Genomic DNA, 13916 nt, shown 5'->3' on the forward strand with positions numbered 1-13916 from the left:
AGTTTGTTTCAGCCAAAATTCTTGATGCATGTGCAAATAATCTATTAAGTTTCACAGTGCAGCTGTGAAAAAGGATTATACTGTTCTTGTACTTAACAGGTTAGGGAAGCCAGTCAGAAAGGGGAATCCAGGCTGACAGGCAGGACTTTCACTAGCAGCACTAAAGAATATATATTGCACTGGTGTTTCATTTTTCATCTGGTATTTGCTGCTCCGTACCTCTTGTTTGAGGCTTCCAAAAATTTACGTAGGAACAATTATACATGAATTAATAGTAGTCAGGGAAGGGAGAACTCCTTGTACTTCATCACAGTGGAAACAGCCATTTTGATGTGTCCCCTTAAATATCGGCTTTGCCAGCTACTTATGAGGATTACGTACTGAATATGTGTATGAACATAAATATTTTGATAAATTAACAATGCTATCTAAGGTATTGGTAAGTCTTTCTTCATTGTGATGCAGAGTGGTGTTCTCCTTGTTCTGTGTTAAGAACATCTCAGATTTGCGACACAGCCTAATCTTCTTGACAGTTTCATTAAAAATCGGGGCAAATGAAAGTACTCTCTCTCCCCAATAGTTATTTAAATGGAAATAGCAAATCTGAAATTTGTGGATGTTGGTATTGGGACTAAAGCTGCCAGTCCACATGTTTGATGGCGTATATATAAAGGCAGATCTGTTTTCTGTGAATTTTGAAAGCTCCTCCTGTAGATGAAAGGGGCCTTTTACCTGCTGACTGTATTCCAAGGCTTGTAATAGATATTGGATAGTTGATTTGCAAAGAAATAATTCATCAGTAAATAATTACATACAGTGTCCTGCAGTATTGCTAGCAGGATTTTGTTTGCAGCAGCACCATGCTTTGGGCTGCATACAGTGAATCTTGGCCAGTTTTAGAAAACACTTGCAAAAAGAGATTTGTTTTAAGCCATATCATGCTGTGAACTAATAACAAAACTGGTCCTAAATACAGTTTTATTGGCATGGCTGAGAGGGGGAGCAGGAGCAGGCAGGAGGGGATAGGAGGTGGGTGGAGGCAGCAGCTGCTGAATGCTTTGCAGTTCTCCAGGTATATTGGTGCGAAGGAGACCCTGTACCGGGAGTCTGCACCCTGGCTTCTGCATGAAAGCCTCCTCCGTTGGCCCTCCCTGGCATAATCCAGTTGCTTTTTGGTGATGTTTAAATATCAGAATTGTTGAGAAAGGTGGAGTGGAGTTCAGGCAGGAGGGTGGGAATTTCTTCATGGTAGAGCGTGCGGAAGAGAGGAGTGGGAAGGTGGTGTGTTGGGAAGGATATAGGGGGAGAAGGGGTGCACAGTCTCTAAGGTGATCTTGTTTTCCCATTAAGACACTGAAGGATGGTGCGGTGCTTCCGATTTAGGTGGCTAGATTAGGCCATAATTCACCTGGCTTTTTGTACAGGTTTCCCACTGATCCCAGTGGAAGATCTGCAGTAGATCACAGTAGTCCTAAAAGAACCTCACCTCAAATTCAGATATATAGCCATTGAATTTGACATCCTTATCGGGGTGTTACCCATGGGTTCATCTTGTCCCTTGGTCCCGAGGAGAAAGCTGTCATTGTGGTTTGTACTGGAGTAACATCAGTTTCTTGATTGCTAAAGGAAGATCTCAGAAACAGAGAGCTTTTGAATCTGTAGCATGTGAACTTCAGTGGGGAAGAAGCAGCTGTTAAACTGTTTCTTGATTGACTGCTTCTGGAATTACTTGTGTTGTGCATGTTATAAACATTCCTCAGTTGATTTTGTGAGGAGCTATTGACAATATACATCTTACTGCGTTTGCTTTAAGCCATAGTTATTAGCATATTTTTATTTTTAAATGCATTGCTCTTTTACATTATCTAGTTCAGAAGTTTTCATGCTGATTTAAATGTGACTGGTTATTAATTAAAGTATTTATAATTTGATTGGTATAAGATGTAGAAAAAGACAGACTTGGTGCTCTGGGGAAATTGCAGTTTCTTTGTAAATTGATGCTATTGCTGGGCAGAAGAAAAGATATTCAGAAAATGCTTAGATAACAAACTTTTAATTGCTTCTTCCCATTACCCCAGTTGCATATCTTGTCCTGAATGATCTTGAATTTATACATCTGGGCTGTGAAATCTTGGGGGAGTTTTGGGGGTTGGTTTTTTTTTGTTTTATTTTTTTTATCTCTCATGTTTAAACTGTGGGAAGCTTTCAAAACTTTCACCATGCGTACTTAAATGGGTGAGCAATTGAACATCATTTGTTTTCTGAGATTCACTCTTACTATCAGGTTTCAATTAGTGATGTGGATGACACCACCAGTTCAGATGTGATAGGGGAGTTCACTAGCATCACTGCAAAGCTGTCAGAAACAGGAGATTGCATGGTGAGCATCTACTGTTCTCCCTAGTGCAGTACGCCTGCCCATTGCTTGCTCTCTTCCCTTTCAGGTACAGTGTGCAGATCACAACAGTGATGGGTCACATGACTTGATAGGCTCTTTTGAAACTAAGCTGACTCAGCTGCAGAAAGCAGGTGGCAGCTCTCTGGTGAGCTTTTTTGATCCCCTGCTAACTTAGTCCATAATTCAGTTTTTCACAAAACCTTTTTAATGTTGACCTCGGAGATGCATTTTTAGTTGTTGCCTCCAAAAGTAAATTTTTCTGTCTATATCTTTGTATTACTAAGCCAACATCTGGGAAAAATAAAAGCTGGTGTGGGAATTATATTGCTCTGTTTTTCTTGGGTACTGTTACCATTCCTATTCCTAAAGACATTCTTGAGCCCATTGTCTGCTGGCCACTAGCCACTTTTCCCAGCAGTTCAGCTTGCTTTTGCCTCTCCTGAGTCAAGTGGAAATAAAAGGGCTTGCTCGTGCTTTAACTCACGAGTCCAGAGGTAGGGCTTGTCTCAGATACCGTTTGTGCTTGAGCTGGTCACCCTCACGAACACTCTGGTTGCCTTTCTAGCTAACAGAGAGAAGCAGTGCTTCCAAGGGGCACTCTTCTTACCTTGTCTTGGGCAACCAGTTTAGAGTAAGTTGAATCATTTGCTGGTGGTGCTGGTTGCTCTCTGTTGTCTGCAGTGAAAATCTGAACTCTTGTTCTCATGGAGATGTCTCGTCTGAATTCAGACGCATGAATCTGCATGCAGGAGGTAGCCTAGGACTCCTTTCAGTTGCCAGCCAGCTTGATTTCTGTGGTTGTAATCCTAAAGCTGGTGGAAGATTCTTGCCTTTTTCCCTAGCCTATGTGGAATCAGAACTAACGTGAGTAAAGCAAAACAGTGAAACACGGCCACTGGGAACCTGCAACCTAGGCTTTTTTGACCTCCCCCACCCCAAGATTTTGCCTCCTCATCTTCTGAGTGCATTCCTTTCCCTTAACCAAAAAAGAACCTGATGGTGTGTCCTGGTTTCAGCTGGGATAGAGTTAATTGTCCTTCTAGTAGCTGGTATAGTGCTGTTTTTGAGTTAGGTATGAGAAGGATGTTGATAACACACTGATGTTTTCAGTTGGTGCTAAGTAATGTTTAGTCTAAAGTCAAGGATTTTTCAGCTTCTCATGCCCAGCCAGCAAGAAGGCTGGAGATGCACAAGAAGTTGAGAGGGACAGAGCCAGGGCAGCTGACCCAAACTGGCCAAAGGGGTATTCCATACCATATGATGTCAGGTCTAGTATATAAACTGGGGGAGTCGGGGCAGAGGAGTTGCCACTCAGGAACTAACTGGGCATCAATCAGTGGGTGGTGAGCAATTAATTCCATTGTGCATCACTTGTATATTCTAATCCTTTTATTATTACTATTGACATTTTATTAGTGTTATCATTATCATTATTAGTTTGTTCTTTTCTGTTCTACTAAACCGTTCTTATCTCAACCCACGAGTTTTACTTCTTTTCCTGATTTTCTCCCCCATCCGACTGGGTGGCAGGGGAAGCGAGTGAGTGGCTGCATGGTGCTTAGTTGCTGACTGGGGTTAAACCACAACATGATGTTAAGAGGAATGCTGGTATTTGTGATCAACTTTTTTTCCCTCTGATACAATGACACTGCTTCATGATTGCATACAGAAAAACAGTTACGTTGTTGAGGAGAGAAACTTTTCTGAGGTCTTTCCTCATGTTTTGCCCAATGCTGGTAGCAAAAGCATCCCATTTAACTTGTCAGATAGCAGCCAAAGTAGTTGCAGACCTTTTTAAAATTAAATTTCAGAATTCTGCCAGGTATTTGGGTAACTGAAATTGTGTGATGTCTGACACCATTCTGTTTCAATAATTTGCCCTGCTGTAAATGCAGATATTTTGGAACTTGCTTCTTGCATGCTTGCTTTCTGTAGGTGGAATTTGAATGCATTCATCCTGAGAAAAAAAAAACAAAAGAAAAAGAGCTACAAAAACTCTGGCATTATTAGGATAAAATCCTGCAAGGTAGGAAGATTTTTGTTGTTGTTTTGGCTTTTTTATTTTCTGATCGTAATGAAATCTGTTCTTGTGGGGAGGAGGTGTAACACTGTCTGTCTGTTCCTCTAGCTTGAGGCAGAATATTCATTCCTGGACTACGTTATGGGAGGCTGCCAGATTAACTTTACAGTGAGTTGTTTCCCCACTGCACATCTTGGTAGATGACAGGACAAGAGCAATGAAATTGTGATTAGTACTTTTATTTGCAGTGTGCATTACTGCAAATGCAGTGTGAATTTGCAGTGATGGAAGACTGCAAAAAAACAAATTATACTATATTTTTACTTTTTGTGATCAAGTAGCAACTTTAATGGAACTAGGGTTTCTTAAACTTCTTTTGAGAAATTGGTTTGGTCTATCAGTGGAAAGGATTACTACTTCTTAAACATGCATGTTCCGCAGTGGGAAAAGGTATGCAGACGGGTTTGCCTGTTCCTGTATGTGGCTGCCTGTGTGCCTGGAAGGAAGGGAGCTATGTGGGCCTGGTCTAACTCTCTGTTTCTGGGTATGGTTAGTTCTTCTCATTTGCTTATGGTGATGCATCAGTGATTTGCTGTTATCATCTTGACTGATTAGGTGGGTGTAGACTTCACTGGCTCCAACAGAGATCCCAAGTCACCAGATTCTCTTCACTACATCAGCCCGGACGGGATAAATGAGTACCTAGTACCTAATTGCCATCTGGAGTGTGGGAAGTGTAGTCCAGGATTATGACACGTATGTAATGATCTCAACTGATCTAGCAACTGCATCAAAAATGTGTGTGGGTGTCAGTAATCAAGGCTGATAGCTTGTTCCAGGGCTGTCACGTTTGAATGACTGAGATGCTACCTTTCCTTGGGGGATCCCTTCAGGAGCTGCTACGGCTTCCTCCTGCTTCTATCACTGCCGAGGAGGGCAGTGGCAGCCCTTCATAATTTGGCATATTTGCTTGGTTTGTCCCTCCAGGTCTGCCCTTTTATGGCCCTGGGTTACTCTGCAATGCCGCTTTAGCTGGTCACTAATCCCTTATTGCTGATGGTGTGTTTCAAACATGAATGCCCTGTTTGATTCAATGGGAACATGTTTGCCTGCTCTGTCCTTTAGCCAGGCTGTGGTTTGGTTGGCTTTTCTCTTGCTGCTTTGAAATCTCCTGAGAGTCCTGTGGGGTGCTGCACTGAAAGAAATTCTGAAACTGTCAAGTCCAAGCCTGAAACCCTTTGGTAACTGGTGACTGGCCATGGGGAGAGCTAGATGTTGTAACCATTCCTTATGGCAGGAATTGAACCTTGGTCTCCAGCTGCTTTCTGGGAATAAACCTGAATAGTGAGTTATTCTTTAATAACTCTTTCTCATTTCTTGTTGTTGCCCTTTCGCTCCAGGGACAAGCTGTTTCCTGTGTTTGGATTTAGAGCTCAGGTTCCTCCTAGCTGGCAGGTAGGGCCTTCACAATGCTGGGCAGTTGCTCTGTCCATGTCTTCATTCCCTAACTGCATTCCCTACCTTTCCTAGGTATCTCATGAGTTTGCTTTGAATTTCAACCCCAGCAACCCTTATTGTCAAGGTGAGGACACCTCTTTTTAATACTTCACTGGGAGGGACAGATGTTTGAAGTGTTTTATTTCTTTCATAATTGGTGAAAACCAGATGCAGCACTAAGACATGCAGCAAACTAGATTCGCTCTCACCTGGATGCTGACAAGAGTGGATGTGTGTTGATGCAGACTTCTGTGTGGTCTGCATGAGCTACAGGGAAGGGGTCTAGACTTAGTCTGATTGTTAGTCTGTGCTGAAATCTTTGCTGCTGCAACTTGGTTACTTCTGGTATGTTATAGGTGACAGTGGATTCAGATCAGCAACGTGCCTGTGCTAGTCATGATTCCAGAGCGACCATCTGCTAAGGCTGTTGGAGACTATGGTTACTTCATCAGCAATATGTATATGTTTGAATGTTATGTTATCTTTCAAAGGGATGTCTTAAAAGCTTATTTTCTTTATAGCCTTCTACTTTAGTGGAGATTGTTTCAGCTGTTTTTTAGCAGCTGCTCTCTAAGCTGCATTATGACCTTTTAGAACTAAGAACTCTCTCAGCATGCAGTGACACAGAATTGTTCTTGAACAAGCATTTTTAACTCAGCTCAATTTTTCTCTCTGGTCTGAGGCCAACAAAAAATGGAATCTGAAATTCAGTGTTAAAATGCAGGCATTTCCTTGGTCAGCTCAGCACTGTCTGCCTCATTGGGATCTGCGTCTTTGCTCTTTAAGGGTCCCTGTGCAGTAGTTTTGAGAGGTACCACACTAAAACCTGCATGGTGGACAATGCAAACAGCAGTGGCAAATGAAGCTACATTGATACAAGCCAGGAATAGGCCAATTTAGATGGATCAACAGAAGAATATGCACCACTTAAAATCAGACTTTTAAAAAGATTTTGTTTAGTTAACGTGAGAAAAGCTTGTTGCATAGGAAAAATGCTAGGGATTGATATTTCTGTTACAGAAATATTTGAATCCTGAATCAGGGATCATTGTCTAACTTTCACACAAGGAAAATGAAAAATTACTGTTCCAGAGAGCTTCTGACCTTGTTTTCTAATTAGACTATAAGCAATTAAACAAGACAAACTGGATGACAAGGTAGAAAAGACAAGGTAAACATAGTCACGAGCGTGCCTTCACTGGATTATTTTTCCCGCAACTTCCATGAACTTTATGATGTTAGAGGCACAAAGAGTGATGTGAAGAATGTAGAATGGGGGAAAAATCTGCAAGTCCTATCTCTACAGATGTCCATTGGTTTCAGCCCTGTGCTTTGTATATTTGCTGTTATCCTGCTGCTTATTTGCCCCTTAGGAGTTCACAGCTGTGTGAGAGTTATCCTTTTGCTGTACTATTAGTAATGCTTATGAAATAATTACTGGAGAAGTTGTGAGGCTCTTGTAGCAGCTTGCCTTCCTGTGTTACAGGCATCCAAGGAATAGTGGATGCCTACCGCCAGATCCTGCCTCAGATCCGACTCTGTGGGCCAACCAATTTCTTTCCTATTATAAACCACGTGGCAAGGTTTGCAGCACACTCCGCACAACAAGGAACTGCTTCAGTGAGTGCATGTCCTTTCCTGTGGATCTGTGTTAGGTTAATGTTTCTATTTTCCATGTTCACGATGTGGTAGAATGGAATGCTAAAGTGATGTTGTTTTCCTTCCTTAGGATCCCAAGTTTGGTCCTCACTTACCAACCTACAGAGAGGCTGTTGGTACTCTCTTGGTACATATTGATGTGAACCTGTACTTGGTAGACACTGACATTAGTTTCCATTGCTCAAGTGATATTTAGTTCTCTTTTTCCAGTTTGCTGTCATTGTACTTAGTATTGAAATATACAGGGGTGGTGTTGGCTTTTAGACCAGTTGGACTCTGTCAGCAGTTGCCTCACTCTCGCCTCTCTTGCCAAGCTCCATCAGCTGTAGGGAATGCAGACAGTAAAAAGGGGCCCTATATATTTTATTCCAAACAATTTTGCTCTCAAGAATGTACACAAAAAACTGTCTCCAAGAAAAATATCAGAGGGCTTGACTATCCATCCCACCATGGTGGCATGCAGAATCAGGATATCTAGAGGGCCAGATTAACAAGGGAGTCTGAGAACTGTTAAATCAGTATGCTAATTGCATTGCAGAGCATCCATGCTACCCTACAGTTGTGTTGCATGTCTCATTTGTGTGCTTGCATGGCCATGGCTGCTGTTAAAGTTCAGCTCTATTTCTTTAAACTTCACTCCTTTTGTTTAAGGATGAAGGACTCCTATTTCCTGGTAGATTTAACTGATTCCAATTTGAGAGACCAATCAGAAGGAATTTTGATGTACACTCTGATACTTGCTTTACAGTCTAGCTCTGTCAGTATTTTTGGTTCTACATATGTTTGTGTGTATGTAGAGTACATTTCCCAGATTGTGAGGTGCTTGGTCTAGGGAGATCTATTTCTTACATTTCTGAGGGTATTTTTTAGCTTTCCCAACACTTGGGGGAATCTACTTGTTTCTCTTTATATGTTAAATATCTTTACTTTTTCTTACAGATGAAAAAGTATTTAAATAAAGAATATCTTAGTAATGGGATACAGCAATAGTAACACTTGTGTTAACTGGGTTTTGGAATTGGAAATTCAATTTTCTTTGATTTTCATTGTGTGTGTCTTATTTCTTATTTTCATTTTAAGCCTGTAGATAGCTGCTATAAAGCAGTGGTTGCTCATTTCAGAACCAGGTACTAAACCTTAGCCTCTGGAAAAGGAAGGACATTTTAAACACTACCATGTTAATGTGTTGGTTTGAGGTATTTTTTTCTTTCTAGAAAAGCTCCTGTATTCTTACCATTTTGTTATCTCTGTGTCATGACATTTGTCACTGCTGTGTTTTGAGATTTCTAATACTTATAATTAAAGTTATTGGTAACTAAAAAAGAAGGCTTTTTTGAGTTACTCCAGAATATTAAATATTAAACTTAAGCCTTTTTGAGATGTAAGTAAAGCAGCATCCATCAGGGATTTTGTATGCAGCTTTGTTGATTTAGTAGTACTTTGTTCATCTCTAGTACTTTCTGCCAATTGATGTAGTTGTTCTTTATAAATTGAATTTAAGCCTCTATCTTTTTTCTAGTACAGAGGAAATCTGAAGTGCACAATGAATGGTGTTATGCATATGAAAAAATGGGGATAAACATAAGTTTCTTTAATGCTCTGGTTTTGTCTTATCCACAGCACCATCTGATTTCTTTCTTAGAATAAGAAATGGCTCCATTTGCCTTCAGTTATGTGAGCTTTGGTGTTGAACTCCCTAACTGGGTGCTTTCTAATGTTTTTCAGCAATATTTTATCTTGCTGATCATCACAGACGGAGAGATCACTGATCTGGACCAAACTAGGCAAGCGATTGTTAATGCATCTAAGCTGCCAATGTCCATCGTTATTGTTGGAGTTGGTGAAGCTGATTTCAAAGCAATGATAGAGATGATGGTGTCCTGAAGTCCCTGACAGGAGAGCCAGCTGCACGAGACATTGTCCAGTTTGTGCCTTTTCGACAGTTCAAAAATGTAAGTTGTCTTTAACTTCAGAAGAGTCCTGGTGCCAGTATATATGCAGTTATCACATCTAAAAAATGAGCATGGGTCTAGACCAGGCAGCAAGCTGCATACTCAAAGTGCTGTCCTAGCTGCTTGTTCCTAGTGAGAGCTGAGATGTTTGCGTCTGTGTTTGAAACTGTACCTTTTCACAGCTCTCTTGCAGCTTTTCTTGAAGAGCTCTTGTTGATCGTTGGTTTAGTATACTATCTCTTGGCTATTGCAGAGCTAAAGGAGTAAAGGAGATGTTTTCTGTTCTGGGATGCAAACATTTAGGCAGGGAACTGAGATCATACTGTCAGTCTCTGATGTTGACTCCCATGAGTGATTTAAGCTGAGATAAGTCTTCCCTGCTGTTGAAAGTAGTCCTGTTATTCCCCAGCTCCTCCATACTTCCACTGTTGGCACTAGCATTCATGCACATTGCACAGTGAATTGGGTTAAAGAGTGGAGTTGAATGAAAACCCAAAATAAGAGAAATTGCTAGTGGCTGGGGCAGTTTCCCACCCAGATCAGGGCCATATAAAGGCTGTGTGAGCCTGGGCTTGAGGTGGGAGCCAGTGCAGGGGTGGGAACAAGTGATTTTCATCAGTAGTGCTCACTGATAGCAACTGGAAGTGCTCCTAAAACTGCAGCAAGGAACTCTTGAAACAGTGAGTGAGACATGGCAGGTGGGGGGGCTGTGCTCTGAATTCTGAAAGAGAGTTTGTCACTGGGCTGATAAATCCTTTCTCTGCAGTATTTCTGATTTATTCTCCCTGTTCTCCTTGCAGGCTCCCCAGGAAGTGCTTTTGCACATGGTTCTGGCTGAAGTGCCTAAGCAGCTGGTGTCGTACTACAAATGGCAGGGATGGCCACCTGTGAAACCACCAGAAATAAAGACCATACAGATTGCAGCCTGACCCTGGCCACCTGTATCACTGGGGTGAAGAGAGCTGTCTCCACCCACACTCTACCTTGCACACTGTGGGTGCTCAGTGCCTCGAGGTTGTACATTCACACTAATTCTTTTACTTGCCTGTGCTCTGTATCTTTGATCTTTCCTGTTCGTAATTGGAAGAAATGTAAATACGGAAAAAAAACCACAACTGCTGGCAGTTTTTGTCACAGAAAAATAGACCTTGTTGGTTTTCCAACTTGCAACAGTGACACATTGTACCACACATCATTGCTTGACACAGCCCTTCTGCTGCTTGGTATTGGAGTGGGCATGTGCACCGAGCTCCTCTCGCAGCACTGCTTCAATGCTCAGTTTTGTAGAAGTATGGCAGTTGTGTTTGCTGTGATGATACTTATCATGTTGTCCTGGTTTCAGCTGGGATAGAGTTAATTGTCTTCCTAGTAGCTGGTATGGTGCTATGTTTTGAGTTCAGTATGCCAAGAATGTTGATAACACTGATGTTTTCAGTTGTTGCTAAGTAGTGTTTAGTCTAAAGTCAAGGATTTTTCAGCTTCTCATGCCCAGCCAGCGAGAAAGCTGGAGGGGCACAAGAAGTTGGCACAGGACAGAGCCAGGGCAGCTGACCCAAACTGGCCAACGGGGTATTCCATACCATGTGACACCACATCTAGTGTATAAACTGGGGGGAGTGGGGGCGGGGTATCGCTGCTCAGGGAGTAGCTGGGTGTCGATCGGTGGGTAGTGAGCTATTGCACTGCGCATCATTTGTACAGTCCCATCCTTTTATTGTTGCTGTTGTCATTTTATTAGTGTTATCATTATCATTATTAGTTTCTTCTTTTCTGTTCTATTAAACCGTTCTTATCTCAACCCATGAGTTTTACTTCTTTTCCTGATTTTCTCCCCCATCCCACTAGGTGGCAGGGGGAGTGAGTGAGTGGCTGCGTGGTGCTTCGTTGCTGGCTGGGGTTAAACCATGACATGTGTTCTATGATAGGCTTTTTTTCTTCTATCAAGCTGCCTTGGGAATGAGGACCCTTCTGTCCTGGTTGGTACCAAAGTCTGTTGGTTGGATGCCTGAGGTAGTTCCTGTTGTACCTTCAATTAAAGTGCCAGTATAGTTTTGTATGTAGAAGTTTATTATTAAATTTCAGTGACCATACTTTGCAATCTTCTTTTTAATCACATTTTTCTATTAGAAAAAATTGCTTCTGTGATAGCCTCTTGCTTGGAGCCATTGTTGCAATTTAAGAACACTTGTGTTCTATTTGTGGGGGGATTAATAAGGATTAATCACTAATTAATTGAGGGGGATTAATAAGTCACATTAATGTGACTTTGAAAATCCAGCAACTGGAAACACTGAAATAAAAATGCTTTGAGTGATTTTGTGTCACAGAAGTTGTAAAATGAAGAAGTAATTATCTGTGGAACTCCAAAGAGGTGCGTCTTTGTCCTCAGAAGTGTGAAGTATGTATTATGTGGTCTGGGGGGCTGTAGAACAGGCAGAGGATAGCAAAGCACAATTGTTTTGAGAGATGGGAGTTTGATAGTTCATTTCAAAATGGAGATAAAGAAACGTGGTCATCACTTTCAGTTTCATAAATAAATAATCTGCTTTGATTTACATAACATGTCTGGACTCTTATTTCCTTTCTGGGCTTTTCCTTTTGTTTTCCAGCAATGTGGATGTTTTGGTTTATGGAAGGTCTTCACTATAGTACTAGCCTGGTGGTGATTCAGCATCTGAGTTAGCCCAGGTTGAGAGTGATCAGCTGCAAAAGCAGAACAAGTTGTCCGTCATCATTAGTTTTGTTACCTGTTAATCACTAAGACTGCTGGATGTATATCCTACAGCCCTGTCCTGCAGTGAGATGATGTGTTTCTTTACTGTGAAATTATGTGAAAGAACTCATCTGTTCTACCAGTTAAACTAGGAAATGGATGGTGAGAATACATTAGAAGACTTCTCTGGTGATTCAGGCTATTACACTGCTAGGTTACAAAGCTGTGTGAAAGCAGAACCTGGGTTTGAATCCACCTCCTCAACTAGACTAGTCGTTCTGGATGGTATCTGCCACCAAACTAGTACATAGCTTGTGCTTGAAGGGCTGTGGGTCTAGGACCACTGCTGAGCAAAGATGAATTTGTGCTAATTTTTTATTCAAACCTAGTTTTGACCATGATGTGTTCTCCCAGGTTCCACAGGCAGCAGACAGCTTCCTCTAGAGAAAGCTGGGCTGTCTTTTCTGAAATACTCCATCATCTAGCCTGCAGCACCTAATTTTCTTGCACTTACTTAGATTCTTGAAGGAAACCAAGCAACCTCTCTTCTTGAGTGGCTGCCTAAACTAAAATGTGTTAGAAGTGTGGAAGAGGGGGAAGAAAACTGCCAAGTCTTCTGTGAGAAACTGCACTGTGGTTGAGAGCATTCTTTACTCATGTTTTCAGCTGCTTACAACCTGTAGGCAGAGCTCTCCTTCCCTGTATTACTTGTACAAGAAACCTAAGGCTGGTTTTTGTGTGTGTGTGTGTATCTTTTTTTTTTCTTTTTTTTCTTTTTAATGAAGTAGTGGGAAATCTGTTTCGCACCTCTCCTTTTTAAACCTCTGCCAGTTCCTGCTCAAAAGGAGGAGTGTCTCAAAGGAATCCTCTGTCTCTCTGTATTGGCTATGAGGAGTGGAGTCAGTGTCTGTTCTGCAGCTAGCCGATGTGTCTCCAGGTGCTGGACTCATTGATGGGTAGGAGAGACCTTCCCTGTTTTGGGGAGAAAGAGACCAAGACGTGGTAGAGGCAGATCTGAGGAAGTTCCCCCTGTGGGAGCAGAGGAGAATTTGGAGGAGAAGCTCTTTACCTGCAGGTAAGTGGCTGAAATGTGACTGAGCAAAGGGACACAAGTCCCATGGTTGTCACTCGAGAACAAGAGCTGCACGGGTGTAGACCCAGGTGAAAAGCCATGGGAGGGTCAAGCTTGGAAGCTGCTGAACCGGGATGGCACAGTTTTGCTCATTTTCTCACATTCTTGACTCTCCCCAGGGCTCCTGGTTTTAGAAGCAGTGAAGATGGCTGCTGGCAGCTTTGGTGAGAGGCTGAGAGGTATGTCTCCTACCTTGTGCTACCCTGGGTGTAGCTGGAATGCAGATTTACAGCATGGTTGTTGCTTGAGGTAGATGAGAGCTCAGGTTTGAGCTCACGTTTTCTTTCTCAGGAGAATGTGCTGTTCTTGCGCAGTGCCAGTGCATGCTCTATGTCGTCCTCGATCACACTCTCACTTTATCTCCACAGTAAGCATGGGGAACACCCTAGAAGTCTCTTTGTCCTGGCCTTAACCGATATTGAGCAAGCACCCTTGTACTTGTGGTCCCCAAAGGTATTTCAGCTTCGGGGCTTTGTATAAATCAAAAGCTGTTGCATGTGGGAGCTCATCAGGGAGGGTTCCTCTTGCTTCTAGGATGTCTGGCA

The 13916-nt window shown here is 42.1% G+C and overlaps 1 protein-coding gene across 1 annotated transcript in view; it reads left to right on the top strand.

Annotated features, from left to right (window-relative positions):
• The window catches only part of CPNE1 (copine 1), a 43710-nt gene extending 31870 nt beyond the window's left edge, over positions 1–11840 (top strand). The window contains 12 exon segments of the mRNA XM_069808818.1: positions 2445–2543; positions 4334–4360; positions 4362–4424; positions 4527–4586; positions 5034–5117; positions 5119–5174; positions 5819–5873; positions 5949–6000; positions 7402–7535; positions 9300–9432; positions 9435–9526; positions 10327–11840. Coding sequence (XP_069664919.1) covers positions 2445–2543; positions 4334–4360; positions 4362–4424; positions 4527–4586; positions 5034–5117; positions 5119–5174; positions 5819–5873; positions 5949–6000; positions 7402–7535; positions 9300–9432; positions 9435–9526; positions 10327–10455 — 984 coding nt within the window. The 3' untranslated portion in view covers positions 10456–11840.
• Positions 11841–13916: the final 2076 nt, after the last annotated feature.

Source organism: Haliaeetus albicilla, chromosome 2 (assembly GCF_947461875.1).
Source record: "Haliaeetus albicilla chromosome 2, bHalAlb1.1, whole genome shotgun sequence".
NCBI lineage: Eukaryota > Metazoa > Chordata > Aves > Accipitriformes > Accipitridae > Haliaeetus > Haliaeetus albicilla.